Source organism: Passer domesticus, chromosome 7 (genome assembly GCF_036417665.1).
Source record: "Passer domesticus isolate bPasDom1 chromosome 7, bPasDom1.hap1, whole genome shotgun sequence".
NCBI classification, from domain to species: Eukaryota; Metazoa; Chordata; class Aves; order Passeriformes; family Passeridae; genus Passer; species Passer domesticus.
The window spans coordinates 19,389,918-19,410,359 of record NC_087480.1 but is presented as its reverse complement, the minus strand read 5'-3'; the positions used below and the strand labels follow the sequence as shown (position 1 = coordinate 19,410,359).

At 49.7% G+C, this 20,442-nt stretch overlaps 1 protein-coding gene and 1 long non-coding RNA gene across 8 annotated transcripts; one reads left to right on the top strand and one right to left on the bottom strand.

The window, feature by feature from the left end:
• Positions 1–675: 675 nt before the first annotated feature.
• On the bottom strand, positions 676–19,356 carry HDAC8 (histone deacetylase 8). 7 transcript variants are annotated; one of them, XM_064427400.1, is made up of 11 exons: positions 19,126–19,356; positions 18,654–18,706; positions 17,212–17,342; positions 15,482–15,623; positions 13,134–13,261; positions 12,105–12,182; positions 11,606–11,714; positions 9,886–10,058; positions 8,148–8,242; positions 5,925–6,030; positions 676–1,081 (listed from the first exon to the last, which is right to left on the bottom strand). In XM_064427400.1, exons 1-11 carry the CDS (start codon positions 19,207–19,209, stop codon positions 1,041–1,043), a joined length of 1,140 nt encoding a protein of 379 aa, XP_064283470.1. In that variant the 5' UTR covers positions 19,210–19,356; the 3' UTR covers positions 676–1,040. The 7 variants fall into 7 exon arrangements, 6 of the variants coding, with proteins under 6 accessions (XP_064283470.1, XP_064283471.1, XP_064283474.1 ...); XM_064427401.1 differs by having other exon boundaries at positions 13,134–13,246; XM_064427404.1 differs by having other exon boundaries at positions 19,169–19,250.
• LOC135304701 (uncharacterized) lies at positions 11,711–14,858 on the top strand. Its single transcript, XR_010365973.1, has 2 exons — positions 11,711–13,480; positions 13,848–14,858. It is a non-coding gene; the product is annotated as an uncharacterized LOC135304701 (long non-coding RNA).
• Positions 19,357–20,442: the final 1,086 nt, after the last annotated feature.

Below are 20,442 nucleotides of genomic sequence, written 5' to 3'. Positions count from 1 at the left end.
CGGTTTGGGAGAGCCGAGCCAGGGGAAACACCTGTGCCGGGACCTCTGCCTGCCCACACCTGCCCTCCCATACCTGTGTCTTCCCCCTGCCACGGCTCCTCCCGGCGTAGAGCTGGGACCCCACGCAGCCCCCAGGCTTGCTGCCGGGCCTTAGCGCCCACTCCTGAAGGCAGTTCGGGGATCAAGTGGCCCCAGCTGCCCTCCCCAGGGCGGCAGACGTGTCCCCACAGTGCTCCGGAGCGTGGGGACAGTGCCAGGCTCCCGCATCCTGCCAGGCAGCCCCGTGAGTGCAACAGCCCCACACCTAGCACGTCCCCACAGCATCGCTCCCGCAGCAGGGAGTGCCTGGGACAGAGGTCCCATTCCCCAGGGTGACTCTTACCGAAAAAGTCGCGATAAATTAAACTCTACGTTTAAATAAAAGAGCAGCATTACTTTTTTCACAGTGCTGGGTGCAGAGGAGGAGCTTCACCTATGATACATGCACACTTCCAAAACTTTTCATTATTTATACACTTTAGTAAAGCAATTAATGTTCATTGGCTATAAAATACATAGCTCTCTTCATTAATTGGTATTTTATCTTCTACTGGTTATAGATTTCTTGCTTCTCATGCTCATTAGCCTACATTTACAGTCTTGTTAGGATCTGTGAAAAATCTGTTCACTCTCCTGTAAAAATTTTAAAATTTAATAAAGGACAATAAGAGACAAGGATGACAGATGAAAGGTTATTTCAGTCGGGTGCATCTGGCACTCAGAGACCATACCGTTATCTTCGGGGATACCCCTTAAATATTTTTTCCATTACATCAGCCTGTTGCATATTCATAGCCCATTATGCATAGTAAACTTTCCCCCAAACTAGTTTACATGTTCCAAGAAGTGTTTAGCATGGCTCTTCCTTGTGTCCACCATTTTAGAGCATGCAGATTCCTTGTGGTTGTAGTCCATTCTTATCATCTCCAATTTTTGGGCCTTGATCCACACTGCCTTCAGACGATGAGTGCTGATAGTTGGCATATCTGTAGCAGGTGTCCTCATCCTGTGTTCATTGGATGTTGTCCCATCCAAGCAGGCACTTTAACACAAGCATAGCTATTTCACTACTATATCTAAGCTTAATTAACAGAAATAAAAACAATATCTTTATAACAAAGTTACTTTAACATCACACATAAAAATCCATTTTAATATTTGTGAAAAGCCAATATTATAATATGTATCTACCATATTACCTTATTATCTTTTCCCCAGATAAGACAATTGCTGAATTGTCTTTGTTTGTTTCTCTGTCTCTGGGTTCTGCAAAATGTTCTTCCAGACTATAAATTCTGCATTCTCTGGGTCCAGTTTCAGTCTCTCCCATGCTTTGTCTAATGAAGTGTATCAAGGTTGGTTTAGCAAAACTTAAAAATTTTAGTAATTTTCCTGACCTGTGTTCCCACAATAGCAGTTTATAACAAACCTTTGCTAAGTGCTTGGCTACTTTGGTGGAAAATTACACTGTTCATGACTGATTAAAACAATTAGAAATTTTAACTAGAGAGGTTACTAGGAAAGTTGTGTAATTTTCAACAACAGGATGGGAACATCATAAGCCGAGAAGACACATTGGAGCCGTGGGGAGCCCACCCTCCTTCCATCAAGGGCTGCTTCACACAGTGTCCTTCGCCAAAGGGCACAGCCGTCGAAACAACGATCCTTCCGGATTTTATTGCACGGCAGCTTGAGACCCTGGCCTGCCGGGCCCACCGCGAGGCCGGCGCGTTTTGGGGCGGCAGCGCGGCCGCAGCTCCCCCTGCCGCCCTTCCCACACGGCCGGCTCCCGCAGCGCCGGGGCCGGGGCGGCCGGCACGCTGCTCACCGGCGGAGGGGTAGGAGGCCGCCGGCCCCGCCGCGCTCCGGCCGCCAGGCGAGCTCGTGGTGTCCTAGCCAGAGCTCCGGCAGCTCGTCCGCCCTGTTGAGGTCAAGCTCCACCACCAGCGATCTGAGCACCTTTGTCCACCGCGTCCGAGTCGCTGAGGCCGGGGCCTGCGGCCTGCAAGGGACGGCTCCCCGCGCCCCGCGCCCGCGCCCCCAAGCCCCAGGCGAGCGGCGAGCCGGGCTCCAGGGTCTCGCCGGGGAGCGGTTCTGGACGTGGAACTTCTGCAGGCACAAGATGGCCCACAAGGACGTTGGGACCCGCCGTGGGGGGCCACAGGGGCGGGGAGCAGGCGGAGTCCCTACCGCCGGTATCTCCTCGGCCCCAAAAGGGTAGCAGCGCAGGATCGCTACCACGAGAGGTCCTTCGTGCCCCGGGGAGGGGACTGCAAACAGCTCATCTCCGGCATCTACGAGGACACTGCAGCGCTCAGAGGGGCGCGGGCTGCCCGGGCGGGTCGGGTTCAGCGACATACCCAGACGGAGAGGGACTGGAACGACGCTCCGGCTGACCCCGGCTTACATGCCCCTTGCGCGGCGGCAAGACGGGCCACTCTGAATGGGGGACGTGGGATTTCCACCCAAGAGGCACCTCACCCAAAAGCCACAACCCCTGACATTTGTGGGGTTTCCTATTGTTTATTTTCCCAACTGTGCTCCTGAAACAGCTCTCACAAGGGCAGTCTACCAGCTGTGGGGACAGAGAACATGGGGCCCTGAGGTGGGTCAGAGGCAGCAGTTGGACAGCTTCTCTGTTCCCTCGTTCCTCACATTCTTCCCTGGATGGGCAGTCCTGAAGTCTGACATCTCCCCAGGGCACTGGGATCCTTTGCTAGGGCAATGGCAGCACCAGCCTCCTGCCAGTGGTCACCACACAAGACTGGTCTCATCACAGCACACCACACCAGGTGCCAGGGGTACATGGAAGCAGGCAAGGGGTCAGGAGTCATGGAGCCAGATCCTGCTGACCTGTCTCCATATCAGATTTCCTGTTGTTTCAATCAACAGTAAAAACAGAGCAGAAAACAAAGCCAAGGCCAGGCTGGGAACCCCTTTGTCTTGCTGTTTCTTCCAGTATAATCTAATTAAAGCCACAGGAAATACGCTTTCCTACAGTGACTGGGCATCCTTAAAAAAACAGCACAATAAAAAGTCCATGGGCTAGGAGAATAAGGGGACAAGGGTGGCAGAGGCCAGGCTCCATGGCTCCTGGCACTGGGAGAGATCTGCTCCAGATACCTCTATACCTGTTCCCGTGCTGAGACACCTCGTGGCAGCTCTCATGAGGCACCAGAGCATCTGGAAGTTCATCCAAGATCTCCCAGAAGAGGAGCTGCCACAATGCCCTGCATCACCCTTGACATTCTTGAGAGGCTCTCCAGGGTCTTGTCCCTCTGTGCAGGACTTCAGGAGCTCACAAATGGCTCTGCAGTAGGTGGAGGGGCTGGGGTGTACTGTGGAAAAGAGCACTAGCAAGACAGGGTGGGTGGAAGAAGAAAGGAAAGGGCTAGAGGAGTACTTCAAATATTTTATTTTTTAAAAATTCCCAGTTAAAAACACAATGGCTGTGCCTTTCTGTGGGTAAGGGACACAACCAGGGTAGCCCACAGGCTCTACTTCCCGAGTGGGCAGCTCTGAGGCTGTGGCCCTGCTGGGTAGCTAACACAGCATGGGGCTCCAGCTGGAGAAGGCTCACAGCTCTGAGCTGCTCCTCTCTTAAAATACATTTAAAAGCAGTTGTGAGAACAAACTGTGGTGTTAAAATAGGAAGGGGAAAGGAGCAAGGGAGGCTCTGCCAGCACTGGAAGGCTGTGGCTGGAGGGCCCACACTCCTGCCTGGGGGAGCCACAGTGCTTGTGGCATGCGGTAGCTTTCCTTCTTTAAAGAGAAAAAAAAAAAACAACCAACAGTACTTTCTTCGAAAGTTTCCCTGCAGCCACAAATTTCACCAGTTGTTCACATAAATATGCTGTCTTCCCCACAGGAAATGCTCTTGCCTAAGCCTTCCTTTTCTGCTACACAACGTGCTTCAGATTTCCTGCAAATAAAAGGAAGCAAAAAAGGGTATTTCCACTGATATTTTAGCCTGATGGAGTGACCTGGCAAGGGGTGCCACTCCCACGCCTGATGGACTAGACCATGATATAGGAATTCCAGCCTCATCACAGATCTCAGGTCCTGCTGACCCCTTGTTCCCTTTGCAGAGGCTGCTGCCCTCATTTGAGCCAGGCTTTGGAAATTACCACAAAGGGGCCCTGCCAACGCTTTCACTATTCTGAATGCTGTTTTGGGACTCCTTTCTTTGCTCTTTTGGACGTCCTTCTTTCAGACTGGATTCACAGACAGGAGTGCACAGCCCTCCCTTCCAGCTCTGGAGTGATGCTGTTCCTCCTACCCTCTTGGACATGTCCCCAAGGAAGGGATGCCCTCTCCCTAGGATTGGCCTGTGCTTGGGAATGGACACCCAAAGGCATCCATGGTCACGACTTCCTACCCTACTTCTAACACCAGCATACTACAACACACACAGATAGAAAAAGGCTGCCAAGCCCCATCATGCTGTTCTGAGCCCCTCTTGCAGAGTGGGACGAGACAGATGAGTAACGGCACTGAATGAGTTTCAATACTGGAGCTGGCAGAGCTCACCCAGCTGCCTGTCCTGGACTTGAAGAGTTTCAAGTCCTGCCTCCTGGAGACCTGTCCCAGTTCCAGAGAGCTATTTCCCACAGCCTCCTCCTGGACCAACTGGAAGACACAGACTGGATGGGTGGTCTGCAAAGGGGACAGGGAGGGAGCTGGCTCACAAGGAGCTCACAGTGGGTGGTGATCCATGGTTTTTACAAGGTCTTGCAGTCTGTTACAAGTGGGGTCCCCCAGGGACTGATACCGATACATATTGCTCAACATTGTAAATTACCTTTGTTGGAAACAACCACAGCACCAAACTGGGTGCTGAGATGAACAGGCCAGAAGGAAGAGCTATTTTAGAGATCTGGACAGGCTGGAAGACTGGGCTAAAAATAACAGATTTAAATTTAACAAAGACAAAAGCAAGGTCCTGCACTTGAGGTAGCCAGTTCAGGCTGGGATTTGTGTGACTGGGAAGCAGCTTTGTGGAAATGGATGTGGGGCTCCTGATCAGCAGCAAGCTGAATGGGATCCAAGCAATGTGCTGCTGCAGCAGTGAAGCAAAGTGGATCCTGTGCAGCATGTGTAGGAGCATTACTAAGAAAAACTGGATCATCTCATTCCAGGTCTGTCTGACAAATGAGTACTGTGTCCAGTTATGATTCCCACAAATCACAAAAGACATGGACAGAGCAGAGAAGGTCCAAAGGAGGATCACAAAGGTGATCAGATTCTGGAGAACCTGCCACTCTCTCCCTGCAGAAGAGAAGACTTAGGAGGGACCTCATCACAGTAATCTAGTACTTGAAGCCTGCTCTGTAGGCTTCAGAGGACAGAGGCTCTCTCTTCACAAGGAGCCGCATGGAGAGGACAAGGGACAACAGGTATGAGTTGCACCAGGAGAGGTTTCACCTTATTTTAAGTACCTTTTTTTATACAGTGAGAACAATCAATCACTGGAGGAAACTCCCCAGGGGGGGAGTAGCAGCCTCACTGCCAGAAGTTTACAGCATGTGACTTGCTAGATAATCTTGTCTGTGCTCCCTTTCCCATGAAGAGGTTGGACCAGATGATCTTTAAAGTCCCTTAGAACCTGGGCTGTTCTACAATTCCAAAAAGGGCAAGGCCCCGTGCTCCCTGTCTAGTCAGAGCAAAGGCAATAGCAACTTTTGCTACAGGAACCCACAGCTCTGTATCACCAACCCTGAAAATCCCAAGGGATGTGGGAGGCAAATGACATTGTGTACTAATGAGCAGCCGGGTGAATGTGGTTCATTTTCCAGTCAGTCAGAAAGACTCCAGTGAGCTCTTCTGAAGCCCTCTCTAAAAAATCCTGTAAGCCTGAAGCAGAAGTTTTTGCTTGGACAACGCACCTTTGATAGAGTTCAGAATTTCTTGAATTCTCTGTGGCTCATTGCGGTCTGGTCTGCAGCTTGGTGTGATCTCCAGCACGTAATCAGGACCATACTCTGTGAAGAACTGCAGGGAGGAGAAGAGGAAAATCAACAGAGAGGTCTCTGAAGGCTGAGGCTAGAGAGAGGGCTCCCCATGGGTACCTGTTTGTAAAAAGACAAAAAAACCATTTCTCTACCTAAGGGCCACACGTAGCTTCACTACATCAAGGTGGTACTTCAGCAGTGTCTGTGTCCACCTGGAGTTTTCAACCACTTCCCAGTTCACAGAATGGGAAGCAGAGCCCAGTGAGGCAACCAAAAAGCAGTCAAATGTCTATCCCAATCCTTTATTTGGGAAAGCTGTTGACACTCATTTTACACATGGTTACCTGCAAATGAAATTTTTTTATTATTAAATTTCAAGTGCTGTAATCACATATCCTACTGTTCACTTCCCATCTTGCTGAACGCTGCATTGACATGACTGAAACACCTGGGAAAGGAAAAATCAGTGTGCTGCAAGGATACCATGTCTCTCCTAGCTAAGTGCTCAGATAGTGTGCAGGAAACCTGCAGCACATGGGGTTGACATGCTAACACAGAAACACAGAACCACAGGTTACTGTGAGCCATTGTGTCGTGATTCTGGCCAAGACAGGGTCAGTTTTTAGAGTAGCTGGGAGGAGGCATGGCCAGAACACGGAGGTTATTCTACACCACCTCTCATTGCTGAAGGCAGGAGAAAGGGACTCTCTTCCAGACAGAAGGGATTCCTTCCAGCTGAAGTAACATGGCAGAGGGAGGTATGCAGTTTTGTCTATTGTCAGGGGCAAGGGTGTTTCTATGTGAATTGGTGTTTGTTTTCTTGTTCCCTCTGTCATTAGTATTATTGCTGTTACTGTTTAGTAAATTGTTCATGCTCTTAGGAAGAGCACAAAATTGGAAAATACCATTCCTAAGACAACCTTAACTGGTGCCCAGTATGGGCACAAAGGGTTGAGGCAACAAGACATCAGCCCAGAGTGGGTTGGAAACAAATTGAATTCTAAGCATTTGTTCATATTAGGTACAGAACCACTGGTCACAATGCTGCTTGTGGTCACGGTGCTGCTCGGTCTGTTTATGTGGGTGTGGTACTTATGTGTGAGAATATACGTGTTCCTTGTGATGATATTTTTCAGAGCACGAAGGGGGATCAGGATTGTTTTGATGCTGTACTCTGTGATATCAATTTATGAAATGATAGCAATGGCAATGAGGGTCACTTGGGATGTGTATTCAGTGTTCCTCTCCTACCCTTACCTCGGGCGCTACCTTTGTTAGTCCATTAATAATAGTACTCAGCCTGAGGGGGAAACAGGAGAGGATTATTTTCCCCAGCTTGTCACCCCCTCTTTCTCCTTCAGGCCTGTTACAACAGCTTTCAAGAATTTTGAATTCCCTTTGGAAGTTACAGAAAGCATGTTCTGGTTGCTGTGTCTCATATGTGTGTTTCCTCAGTACAGCTGATAACATATTTAGAGACAGTGGAGTCCACACCATGTTTAGAGTCAGGACAGAGATTTCTAGGAAGGTCATTTAGAGATCTGCCCCAAGGGTGGATAGTCATGAGGGGCACAGGAAGTGGGAGAAAATGGACAAGTTTCTGAGGAAATTCTCTGCTCCGGTGGTTTGGAAGTTCATCCCTGTACAACTACAGGACCCTGATATAGTGACAGAATATTTGCAAGGTGGGTTCTGTGTCAACTCCAGAGAGGAGCAACTTACTGGCATGTGCTGGGCCCTGGCTACTCTTTACCAGACACTGCTGATCACCAGACAGAACCCTCAGAGGGAGGAGGAGGAAAGCAGAGCAATAGGCACTGTGGTCACTCAAACTTCAGCTGAAAAAAAAAAAACTAAAGCCTTGAGAAGGCAAAAGGCACATCCTAAAGACCTCTTTGAGAAAACTACAGAATCCTTTTGCCCATCCTCTCTGTTAGATTATCTGAGACTGAAGTTTACTGGCACATGAAACCCCTCACAGAAAGCTGCAGACAGCCTCTGTTTTTGGGCATAAGCACCCACCATACTGCTAGGTTAGGGCAGCATTGCTACATAAGTGTCTTCCCAAAACATGACTGAGTGGCAAGGATGCTGTGTGGATTAGGCAGAACAACTGGCTCTTCTGCAAGGAGAAGGGAGGGTTTTTCAAAGCATTACCTCATGATCAGGGATCTCTGAGTTCAGTGTTCTCCCAAGGATGACCCCAGTCAAGTACGTCCAGCAGCGAGCAGTGTTGGCAAGGTTGTAACCTCCTGTTTCCAGCAAGAATTGGGATTTGAGGAGGAAGAGTGGGGAAAGGCAAAAGAGAAAAAGAGATTTAGGTGGAAGGAACAAATCATGAAACCACTGTGCACAGGTTACATCAGTTCAGCTTATTTCATCCACTCAAGCCATGCCCAAAATCTGCCTTCTGCACCTGCTGGCTACACAAAGCCAAGTCTGAATGACAGTGTATGCAAGAGCAGACCACTCAAACTGAACCCCAGTTACATCCAGTGGCAGAGGCCAGTTCTCCAGCCACCATCTCAGACCCAGGGTGAGCTCCCAGCCCCATGCGCTGAACTCTCTCCTGGCAACAAGAAGAGCCATTCTCAAGTAGCAGGCCGCAGCAGAAACGGGGGCTTCCTGCTTTGTAATACCAGTCTTTGACCTATAAAGCAAAATACACATGCCCAGCCATACGCTCGTGAGCTCTTCAGCACCATCATCTTTGAGAGGACAAATATGAAACTCATCGCTACAACTTGCAACTGCTTTACACGGAAATGAGATTTCACAGTGAGCAGGAAATGGTTACCTACATGGTAAAGGAACATGAGCCCACAAGGAGAAATCTTAGCTGAAAGCAATCCTGCAAGAGACTGAGGTATGTTTTTTTCCAGAATAGATGACTAGAAGAGTAAAGGGAGAAAAGCACTTTGACAAGACAGACCATATTTTTCCAATATTCCCTTCTGTTTGCAGTGGGTTTTTTTCCCTGCTTTTTTTTTTTTTTTTTTTTTACTCCTCCCCCAATTTCCACTTCAAATGCTTCCACGTGCTGCAGTGGTGAGACACTCCTTTGCTATTTTCACAAGTGACACATAGTTGATCCTCATTTTTTAACAGAAGTTTTGGGCTTTGTTTGAAAGATGGCACCTCCAGCACACTCACAGACGAGCCACAGCAGGACTGAACACTCATAACCTTTCCAAAACAAAGGGCATCAGGCACATCAAATTTTAGCCTTAATATGCTATACATTATTTCCCCCATCTAAAAAAGGACAACACCTACAGCTGATCTGGCTCCAGTCATGGAGTTCAGGGGCTTTCCCTGGCACACAGGGGCTTTTGTCGCTCTGAAATGTTCTGTTAACATAACACCTGTCCTGTGCTCTCCCCATTGGACAAGCAGCTGGTTAGGCAACACAACAGACCTAAGTCCAGCTTAGCTTTCACTGGGTATTGGAGTCCTGCTGTACCTTGCAGGCAGTCAGGCCTCATCCCAAGCCCCTGCTTGAATCTGAATGAAACCATTCATCACCAGGTGCCCAAGGTAGGTTTGGGAACATAGTGCTCACTTTTTAAAGAGAAGCACTGACGGGCTGATCAGCAGAGATGGGAATCAGAGGTATCATGGAGAAGTCAGGGTCGGTTTGTTGGCCTCTCCTCTTCTCCAGAGGAGCCATGCCGCTTTTAACTCAAGATCTGAGTCAGTATTGAGACTTGCACCTGTCAGTATCAAGGATTTCAGGTGTGAGAAAAGAGTACTATGCCACAGTGCGTCCTCCAACAATGCCCAGCAGTCACTCTGCTAAACCCTTGCCAGTCCTGAGCGCAAGGGCAGGCAGGCACTCGAGGCAGGGTCACAGGAGGACAAACACATTTCTCCGAGAACAGCAGGATGCACTCACCTCCTCCCAGGACAAGAGTTGCTAGCTGCCACTGCAGGACATACTTGAGGCACTTCCCCACTCCCTCAGGTGTCATGTTGAAAGAGCACATGGGGTCTCCAGCAATGGTGTCCGCCCCCAGCTGCAGCACAACTGCCTCAGGGTTGAAGGCAGCATACGCCTCCTTCAGCACTCTAGAGAGAAGAGAAGCAGTCCAGTTACTGCCAGCATGGCCCAGAGGAATGCTGGTGGCATGGCCCTGGTCGCTCAGGTCCACCAATGCCTCTCAGGCTTTCTGCATTCTCTGCTTCCACCCAGCTCACACCAGTTACACTACCTCTGCTCCCAGGCTCTGCTCTGAGCCTTCTACTTCCACAACAATTTTAGCTGTCAGAGCACTTATCAAAAGGTTGATGAATGCAAAAGCACCACTGATAACATGGCAGAGAGGGATCTAGTCCTCACCAGTTTAATGGTAGCACCAAACTCTACATTTACACTGTCTGCCTTTTGGCTGCAGGATGATCCAGGTGCTTTTCTGCCCCGTGAAAGTCATGGTGGAAATCAGGTCTGGCAAAACAACAATCCCGAACTCTCAGACACCTCTCACCAGGACAGGCCAGCAGAGGACAGGAGAAACAAAGGAAGACTGGCTAGAGTCTTACTCTCCTCTCTCCTGTATGTCTCTTGAGGCAAAACTATGAGGAAAAGCTCTGTGCAGGGTGTAGTCAGCCTGCAAAAACCAGCACTGGACAGAGACTCATGCTTCAAGCCCATCGTGGTTTTGGGAAGTACAGGCAATTACCCTCAAAAAACAGCTGGATGAGACATCCACACTCATGCCTGTGGACTGCTTCCCAGCCAAGATAAAACTCAAAGAGATCTCTTCTAAGTCTCTTTGCAGAAGCTTTAGCTATACACAGCTTGACATCTGTGGCAGGTTATGATGTCCTTCCGCTGTGAATGCATGCAGCAGGCTCCTCCCGAGTGGGTTCCTGACCCTAGAGCTGCCTTTTGAAAGCACAAAGGGGGCTGCTCTGCCCCAGCAATGGCAAGCACCAATAAGACAGCAGGAGGCATGGCCCCCGCATGACTGCCCTACAAGTTTAGAGAGGTTTCTGCCCTCAAGTGTTAGAGGTGGATGTGCTTCTACATCTGCAGCCCTGCACTGAGACTCCTCCCCCCTGGAAAAGAACAAGCCCCACAGCCCAGTTTTGACATGGGCAACAGCTTGTGAGGTCCACCATCAGCTGAGGGACACATAGGACTGCCAGGAGGCAGCTCTGTCACTATCAGATATTCAGCCTTCAGCCTTTCATTCTTCCAGCACAGACAGAAGGTGCTAGGAAAATGCTTTTAGCTAAGCCCCAAGAATATGTCCCACCGTCAGAACTCAGAGCATTTACTTGAAGAAAAAACATCTAGCCCAAAGCCCACAGCTAAAAAATACTTGTCGCTTCTCAGTCTCAGTCTCTCCACCTGTGGAGGTCTATCTAAGGAGATAGGCTGACCTGCAGCAGAGACCCCTCCAGCCACCCACAATGTCTCTCTATATTCAATTTGCCTAAGGATTCACACAAGACTTCTGAGAACTTACAGTCTATGTTCACTGTAATCAAAGGCTGCAATAGGGGAAGGGACAAGCCTTAAGAAAGGACTGTAATTAAAAATACTAAACTGCATAGTCTCTTATTCTCTAAAATCCCATCCAAGTCAGCTGTATCAGAGCAAGAGGGCTTACGATTCACAGATCTGGTAATATTTTTCATCCTGAATGCCATCTTGAATGGGCACATTCACGCTGTAATAGCGACCTTTTCCCAGGCCAACATCTGTCACATCACCAGTGCCTGCACAACAGAAACACCCCAATTAGAAGGGAAAGCAGAGCAACAGCAAGAGATGCGTGAGGTGTCTCAAAGACAAGGTGAGAGCCAGCACGTTCAGCATGCATATGAAGAAGTCCACTTGCCACCACCAAGAAAGGTGGGGTGGAGTGACCCAGTTCTATCCTTCACCCAATTCTGCCATGCAGCATCAAAGGAACTCTGCCTAGACCTCAGCTACAACCAGAAAGAGGGAAATGCCAAACATGTAGCTCTCCCTCTTTCCTTCCCCTGGGTCATGAGAAGAGACAGCAAGACATGTCAGCTGGACATCACAGATGGGACTTGCCTTTATGAAGGCCTCATCAGTGACATGTGAACCAAATGAGCACAAACCTCACAAGTTCAACTTGCCTGGGAAAAATCCTGGTGAAAATTTGTGCAGAGAAACAGTCAAGACTTTTGAGGTGAAACTAAAGGCATCCTCGACTCCTATTAAGAAATGAAAAAAAAAATTTCAAGCATCACTTATATAAATGACAGAGTCTGAACACACAGAGTTGCCTGATACACACAGGGCAGCAAGCAGAGAAGGAGAACCATAAGCAAAGCAGAAATGCAGATGTGGCTCAATAAATATATCCTCAATCTACAGAGACTGAAGTTCAACTGCAGCAAAGATCACAACTGCTATGAATCTGGCAGGTCTTATGCTAATTCAGAATAGCAGCACTTGCCTGTGCTGCTAGGCCTGCGAAGCTGGGAGAGGGATCCGAGCAGGGCTCACTTGGCCAGAGTTTGGCTCTGATCAGAACCAATGCTACTGGGCTCTCTCACATTTTCTGAATGCTGCTGTGGTTCAAATGCCTTTTCCTTAAAGACAGTATTAAGACAGTGGGCATGGAGAGGGAAAAAAGAAGTAATAGGAAACTTAACAGAAAGCAAATGCAGGGAGGAAACGGAACAAAATGAAACACATCATAAAATTTAGAAGAGCAGGAAATGTTAAGTGGTGTAGAAATAATGTCCCTGAAGGAGGAAGCAGTTTTAGCAAGGCCAGCTCTGCCTCTAGACTTACAGCATAAAGCCTTCTTTTAAAAGCACCCTTTACTACTGGCTGCTTCCCTGTTGCAATGGACCCTTAAACAATTAAACCCTGTCAGCAACTGCTCTGGCAGGATGGGAGACTGGGACACGTTATCTGATGCTTTAGGTACAAGACTTCTGCCTAGACCCACAAGAGAGGTCTGAGGAGCAGCATAGGACAAGTCTGTAAAGCAGGACAAGGCATAAATGGATTGAGGGAACTCAACCGCACTCAAAGGAGCTGAAGCCATGGCTGTTGCAGCAAGTAAACCCCTGCTGTGCAGACAGGCCTCACCTTCTCCCATTCCCCCCTGAGTCTGTGCAGCTGTACTGTTTGCAGGCTTTGCTGGGCCTTACCATCCCCATGATGTAAATCCAAATCGATATAAAGGACACGGTCAAATTTCTGGCGCAGTCGCAGGATCCCCAAGACAGCGTCATTCACATAACAGAAACCAGAAGCTTCATCCCTGTGAAAACAATGTCTGTGACACTGAATATTGCCAATGCAATCACCACCGATTTCAGCATTCTCACTTTGACTTTGCAAGTGTCCACCTCACAGGGGCATGGAGGAGTACGAAAACTCAGCCCAGCAGTGACCAAGAGACAGGTCAGGAACAGCTCAAAGCATGGCTGGGAAGCACAGAGAACAGGACTGCTTGTGCCAAGTGCTTCTCAACTCTGGGCTTTATGGCAGCTGGGTAAGCATCAGTCGGCTCTGCTGCAGAGACCCTGGTCTGAGGAGGGTACCTCTGACCATTGCACTGTTGAACAAATAAAATGTTACCTTTCTGCACCTGAGACATTTTAAAGAAGTTCAGAGCCACTTGACTCAAACCCACTCTCTCTGAGGCAAGATGACAGTCCCCTTGGCCATTTTCCTGTGAGTTCTGGACAGGCATAGAGAGGCAGCCACTCCATCCCTGCTGTCTGGGTCACAACTCCTGGGAAGGTCCTGGCAGTGAAAGGCAGGCCCAAGCCAGTCACAGGATTGTCCTGCTGTTTTAAAGTCTCAGGCTATGAAGGTTAAGCCTCTTGCCAAAGTAACTCCCTCTTTTCTCTTCCCAGGAAAGTACAAATGGAATGTCCCACATGGAGTCCCTCACGATACAGCACCTGGGCTCAGCCAGGAGAGAGTCCCAGCAGCTAAAGAGAGGACAGGCATACTATGTAAAGATTAATCACTGACATTCATCAGGGACAGCTTACTTGCTGGCATCAAAGGAACAAGAAAGTTTCTTAACCCCTACTCCAGCCTCATTCCAAAGTCAAGTCCCCATCATGACTTAGCACCAGTCCACACGCATTCTTAAATCTGGCCTAGATAGCTATTTTAAAGCGAGGCTTCATACATGGCAACAGGAGTACCCAAATCCCTTTTCCACAAATTATAGTGGGATACAAGTTGCACCTCTGGGAAATTCCTCTTGACTTCCAGTCACAGCACCCAGCTCATTCTCTCTGACATTTCCTGCTCAGCAATAGCTGGGAACAGTGAGGAGCATGCCAGGAGTGGCAGAACTACACTCACTTTCACTCTCTGCAAGTGCCATGGAGCACAGGTGTTTCCCAGTGACTCTGTTCATTTACAGTAATGCAGAAAATGGAGATGTTAACAGGTATCCTGAAAATCTGACTCAACTGTGATTATGTATTTCTCCCCTCCCTCACAGCCCACAAGGAAGCATGTCCTGGGCACTCTCTGAATGCTGTAATACAAATCTCTGAAACTCCAGGCCAAGTAGAGCAGGACACCAGTTCAGTCAAAAGCAGAGCAGTGTCGGAGCTGCACTTCAGGACCAGCACCTGGGATTCCCCCGTGCTGCCCCAAATCCACCCAGCAAAGCTCTGAGTATCACTGTCAGAAAGGAGGGTGAGACTGCCTTGAGAAAAGGCTCTTACTCAGCAACTTACCTGCAACCCCAAAGGCATCCTCTGAACCAAGAGCTTCCAAAGCCCCAGGTCATTCCTACCTTTAGGACCCTGGAAAGCAACTAAACCACCAGGTAGCAGGTGTTTTTTGACAAAAGGAATGTATTTTGCTAGGACACAGGTCCTAGAATCAAGTACCTGCAGTTTGGAGTCAGTCTGGCTGGATCTTCACACTGGGCTGGCATCTACCCTGAAACATCACACACCAATTTACTGGGGTGACTGGGAAGACTCCTTTGAGATTGGTGAGTATTAAATGCCTATTTTTTAAACAAACTCTTTGCTTCCCAGAACAGTGCTAATAGCTCAGCAGCAGCAACACTGCTAAGACTTTTTTCATTACAGGCATTTTTTAAACCATACAATCCAGACAGAATATAATAGATTTCCCAAAAGCCATCAGTTCTGCACAGAGCGAGAGCTCAGCTCTGCTGAGTGCAAGTCTCCTTTCACAGCAAGCTGCAGCTGAAGCCATTTTCATCCAAGTGCCCACCAGGAAACGGGCTGAGACGTTGTGTGAGTACACCTTGCCCAGACCTGCTCTGCAGCACATGACAGTGACAGCACCAGCGCTGGGCAGTGACCTGCCTCCTCTCAGGCCTCTGCCCTGCCCTCTGCTTCCTTCCTCTCTATCTCCTGCCTTCCCTCACACCTTGCTTTCTCTTCCAACTAGATCATTGCACCCTGAGGGTTCTCAGGGAAGCTGGGAGCTAGGAAGCAGGGTTCAGACATCAGATGAGAAAACACAAGGGAAGACATTGTTTTCTTACTTCTTTGCATGATGCCACCCTCCAGGCCAGTTAATTGCTACTTTGCACTTGCCATCCAGCAGGCACTGAGCTGCAGTGATGGTGGCTCCTCCCACAGCTGCTGCATACTCAAAGATCCCTTCAGTGGCTGGACAGTCGTAACCTGCAGGTAAGAGTCCACGTAAGAGTCTGCACCTCAGACACAATAGGCCTTTTCCTCCAGAGGAAGCACATTCCTTTTGTTTGAGTCTTCAAGACTGGCCCAGGCCGGAGCAGTATGGAGGACCCATACTGGAGAAGTTCTTGAAAGGAAAGACTAGCACTGGAAAACTTCATGGAAGAGAGTGTTCTGTGGGAGGGACCCCACATATACACTGAGCAAGAATGAGGAGGAAAGAACAGCAGAGAGGGGTGAACTGACCACAACCCCCATTCCTTGTCCCTTTATACTGCTTGAGGGGAAAAGTAGAAGAGCTGTGAGTGAAGCTGAGTCTGGGAAGAACGGTGGACGAGCGGGGTGGTGATTTCAGTTTTATTTTGAATTCTCACTATCCTACTCCATTATTAATTGGCAATAAATTGAATTAATTTCCCCATGTAGAGTCTCTTTTGCTGGCGACAGTAACTGGAGACTCATCTGCCTGTTATTATCTCAACATGATCTTTTCCATTGTATTTTCTCCCCCACCCTACTGAAGGGAAGAGAGACTGTATCTTAGTGAGCACCTAGCAAAAAAACCCCACCCACACCATAAAAATCAACCCACCACAAAAATCAACCCACCGAAAAAGCAACAATCCAAATGTTTTCTTGCACTTAGTTCATTTAAAAATGTGTCCTGAATCAACTTCTGAGTTGTGTGCCTGGGTTGCTGAACCTACTGATTCCTCACACCAATCTCGCAAAAAAAATACTTTCAAGTCTCTGTCAACCTGACCAGAAAAGCCCTGGCATGGTCACTGATATATACCTCTTCCCTAAAAATGGACATCCACAAACTAGCCAAGCCTAGATAAGCTGTAGGTCTATGTCTACGATACGATCTTCACTTAGTTGTACAGCAGCCTCCCTGCAGCTGTTGCCCACACAGCATGATACCAGGGCTGCTCATCTTCCTGTAGCCAGAGCAGCTTCAGGAATGTAAAGTCTGAGGCACACTCATGAGAGTGGTGCAGAATCTGCACCTCTGCCTCAGCTCTGGGTCACTCTTCCCATTCCTGATACCAAGACAGTGCCCACAGCCATCTCACCTGCTTTACCTGCTGCATTTCTCAAACTTTCTTAAGTCCAGGAGGGCAAGAGCCCTCTGCTCCACACGTAAGTCACCAGACTGCTCTGCAGCTGCTCTGGTCACTACAGCTCCAGACCACTGCTCACACATGCCCTCCCCACAGCAGGCTTGCAGTAGCCAGTCCCAGCTCCAGCCCGAGGGCAGTGTCAGGGTCTTCCATCCCATTCCAGAGCCTCAGAGCAGCAGCAAAGGGCACCAGCCCCAGTCGGCAAGAGACAGGCCAAGCTACACGGAGCAGCAAAGCGAGGCTGGCTCTACCCTCAGCTGGCACCAGGGAAAGTGCCAGCCTCTCAGATGACTGCTGGGGTTCAGCAACACCCTGTTAAAGGGTGTTTCCTTTCAAACCTAAACCCAGCATCCCCCTGAGCTCCCCCCTGCAGCTCCCTAACTGCAGCTCCAGCAAAAAGCATCCTGGCCCTGGCACTCAACTAATGTCTTGCTGAAGATGTGCATCCTTACCCAGTCCATACTCCACAGACTCCGGGTGGTCATCATCCCCCTCCTCACTGACCTTCTGCAGGTGCTGCAGGTAAGCATCTGTGTGGAAACTCGCCATTTCCTCCATGGAGGCCACTTTAGGCTTGACTATCCTAAGCAGAGATGAAGAAGGGAGCACATCAGGGCAAGAGGATCCAGTGTTCAGTTGGAATGTCCAGCTTTAACCTTTACATTAAGAGCCTTCTTTTGGCTGTTACTGTTGTAAAAGCAAACAAAACTCCCTCTTCCTCTTGCACTGGACTGTCACTCAAGTTAGAAAGCTACCCAGCTGAGCTGGAACAGGCCTTGCCCCTGGTTTGGCACTATCTGTGGTGCCCACCCCAGTGAAGAACACCTGCAGGTGCTGCCTGCATTAACCTTCCCAATTTGCTTCAAGTTTTTTTCCTCTGTTCTGCATGTTCTGTTTGTACATTCCCCACCAGATCCAACATTCAAGTTACACACAGAGGAACTAATGGAGGGAAATGCCCAGGCCCAGCACAGCACTGTGGCAGGACCTCAGTCTAGATCAGGAGCCATGTAGTACCTCTTGCATGCTATGACTTGCACCAAAGCAGGGACTGTCACTGTTCCAAGCAACTTGCACAGCACGTTCCTGGGTGCTTTGCAGTATGCCTAAACAAATCCTGCAACACACTGAACCCTCCCCAAAACTTGGACAGTGGAGCATGCTCAGGCAACGCAGCACAGTTCAGTTGCTACAGGAAGAACACAGGAAGCTCCCAGCTCCAGGCTGGCCCTGATGCTTCCCACCACATGCAAGGACAAACAGTTCTTTATAATGACACCTGCAGTCATTTCCCAAGCACACTCTGCCAGAAAAAAAAAATGTTTCAAAAAGAAGTCTCAAAAAAATCTTCTGGCTGTGCTGAACTGGAGTACATTTTTTCTAAGATGAGATGCTTCACAAGAGGGGCTGAGCCATGCCTTTCTTATTTTTCCCTTCACATGCCCCAGTGTCAAGAGCCAAATGAGGCAGGCGGTACTCTCCTGAACAGCATACAGACCTCACAAAAAGTCTCCCAGATATATTATAATGCACCAAAACAATATAGTCCCTCTCTGCATCAGCACTGACTGACCAGTGGATCTGGAGCAGCACCAAGGCTGTTACCCTACTCAGAGTGTCAAGCATGGGGGTGATACACACTCTGTAGAGAAGGCACAAGGCTGTAAGTGCTCCACCAGACCAGGAGAGTAACCACGAATTACACCTGCCACAATTACTATAATCGTGTCCATGTAGCAAAACAAATATTTTCCTTTAATCCTGGAAATACACACTGTGAGGGCTCCTATAATCACACCACCAGCAGGTACAGTATGAAACCTGAAGTTACTCAGCACCTTCCAAACCTTAGTGGAGACTAAAACATTTCTTCACAGAAAACGGGAGCACTTACTTCATCTGGTCAAGCAAGCAATACGCTTCAATCAGTGAATGCACCATGCTGGCCTAAAGGAAAGAATAAGACTGTGAGAGCAGGAGACACAAAGCCAGCAACCAGGGGAGCAAGGACTCGCAGACGAGGTGCGGCTCAGACTCCTCCCAGCAGCGACTTTCCCCGCCGGCTCCCTTCTCCGGCCCGTGCCCATGCCGTGTGACAGGGCCTTCCGTGCCGCGGGCAGAAGCAGAGCCGCGCACGGTTTCCCGGGAGAGGGAAGCGTCACATCAGTGTCCGAGCCCACGGTGCCAGGGGCGATGTGAACGCACAGACAAGCCATTCCCGCTCTAACCCTACACTCCTCTCGCCGGGGCCGCCCGTTTCCCCCGCTTCCTCCTTTCCTACCGCCGTGCCGGGCGCCGGCTGCCTCCGCGCCAGGGCCCTCACCGCTATGCTCCCCGCGCCCCCTCGCCCCCGCCGCGGCGCTGACCCGCTTGGGCACTTTGCAGACGGAGTCGCAGAGGGTCACGTACTCCGGGCTGTATACGTAGACCGGCGGCGGCACCGCCGCCATGGGAGCTGGCACAGCCGGGACCAGTACCCGCAACGCCGCTAGTCAGGGCACGCCAGCAGCGGCAGTTCCGGCCCCGCGGCGTGCCGGGAGCTGTAGGCCCACCCCGCCACTGTCCTTCCCCTAGCTCGGCCGCGTAAGAACAGGCAGCCAGCTGGTGTTAAGAGGCATCTTTACTCGGGCCCCACGCAGCTCGGGTGGTGTTTATTCTCCAATAATGTAATTTAAAAAGGCCTGTGGCCTGCACACAGCCCCCCACGCGGCGCCCGCCCTGTTCAAAGAGCCGCAGCTCAGCAGGTGCCCGGGTCCCCCCTACACCCGGTAGCTCCCACCGGGTCCCTCGGGTCAGAGGGAGGCGCCAGGCAGGGACTCGGGCCCTTTAAGGCTCCCCTGACGGGAGCAGAAATCACAAAGGGATGGATTAGCCATGATAGGAAAGATGTGTGCTAATGTCTTTACAAACAATTCCAATGGTGAGGGTATAGGTGTTAACGTCCTAGAAATGGGTCTTAATGTTTCTACCCATTTCAAGCCACAGGTTACAAAACCTAGATAGTTTGACTCCTGAAACAGACAAATGGGTCCACACAAGCCTGAGTTTCTGAACTTTGGGAGAAAATGACAAGCTCAAGGGGAGAATACGTGGTAGACCGTTTGGGAAGGCTGTACCTTCCCAGTATCTCAGCCAATGGGCTAAGGAAGAGGCAACATGCGGCCTGGAGTTTAGGATAAAACGACGCTGCACTTTCTGAAACCTAGAGAGAGAATATCCCACAGGCTGATGTACCACTGGACTCTCTCCCTTTATTTGAATAAAGTTGCAGGACTTCTCTGTCTCCTTTATGGACACTGGCTTTTCATAGCATGATCTTCCATGAAGCTACATGTACAGAAGAGCTGCTGTGCCAAGTGACCACCTGGCTTTGAGGCCAAACCAACCTAGATGTCAAAAAACACAGGCACACACAGAGGAAAACATTTGGCTTTGGAGCCAGCTCTATCCACAGAGGAGCGGCCGACTTTTGCCTGGCAGCCGCCCCTGTGCTCGCACACAGCCAGCCCAGGGTGCACCACAAGCTACACGGGCTGAGAGTGGTGTTGGCATGGGCACTGTCACCCTGCCAGCTCAAGAGACAAGTTCAGCTGCTGTCCATCACCCTCAGAAGGAGCTCAGACTGTGACATCTATCAGTCAGAAACCACATCTTCTGTGCTTCCTAGAGTGGATGTGGCTCCT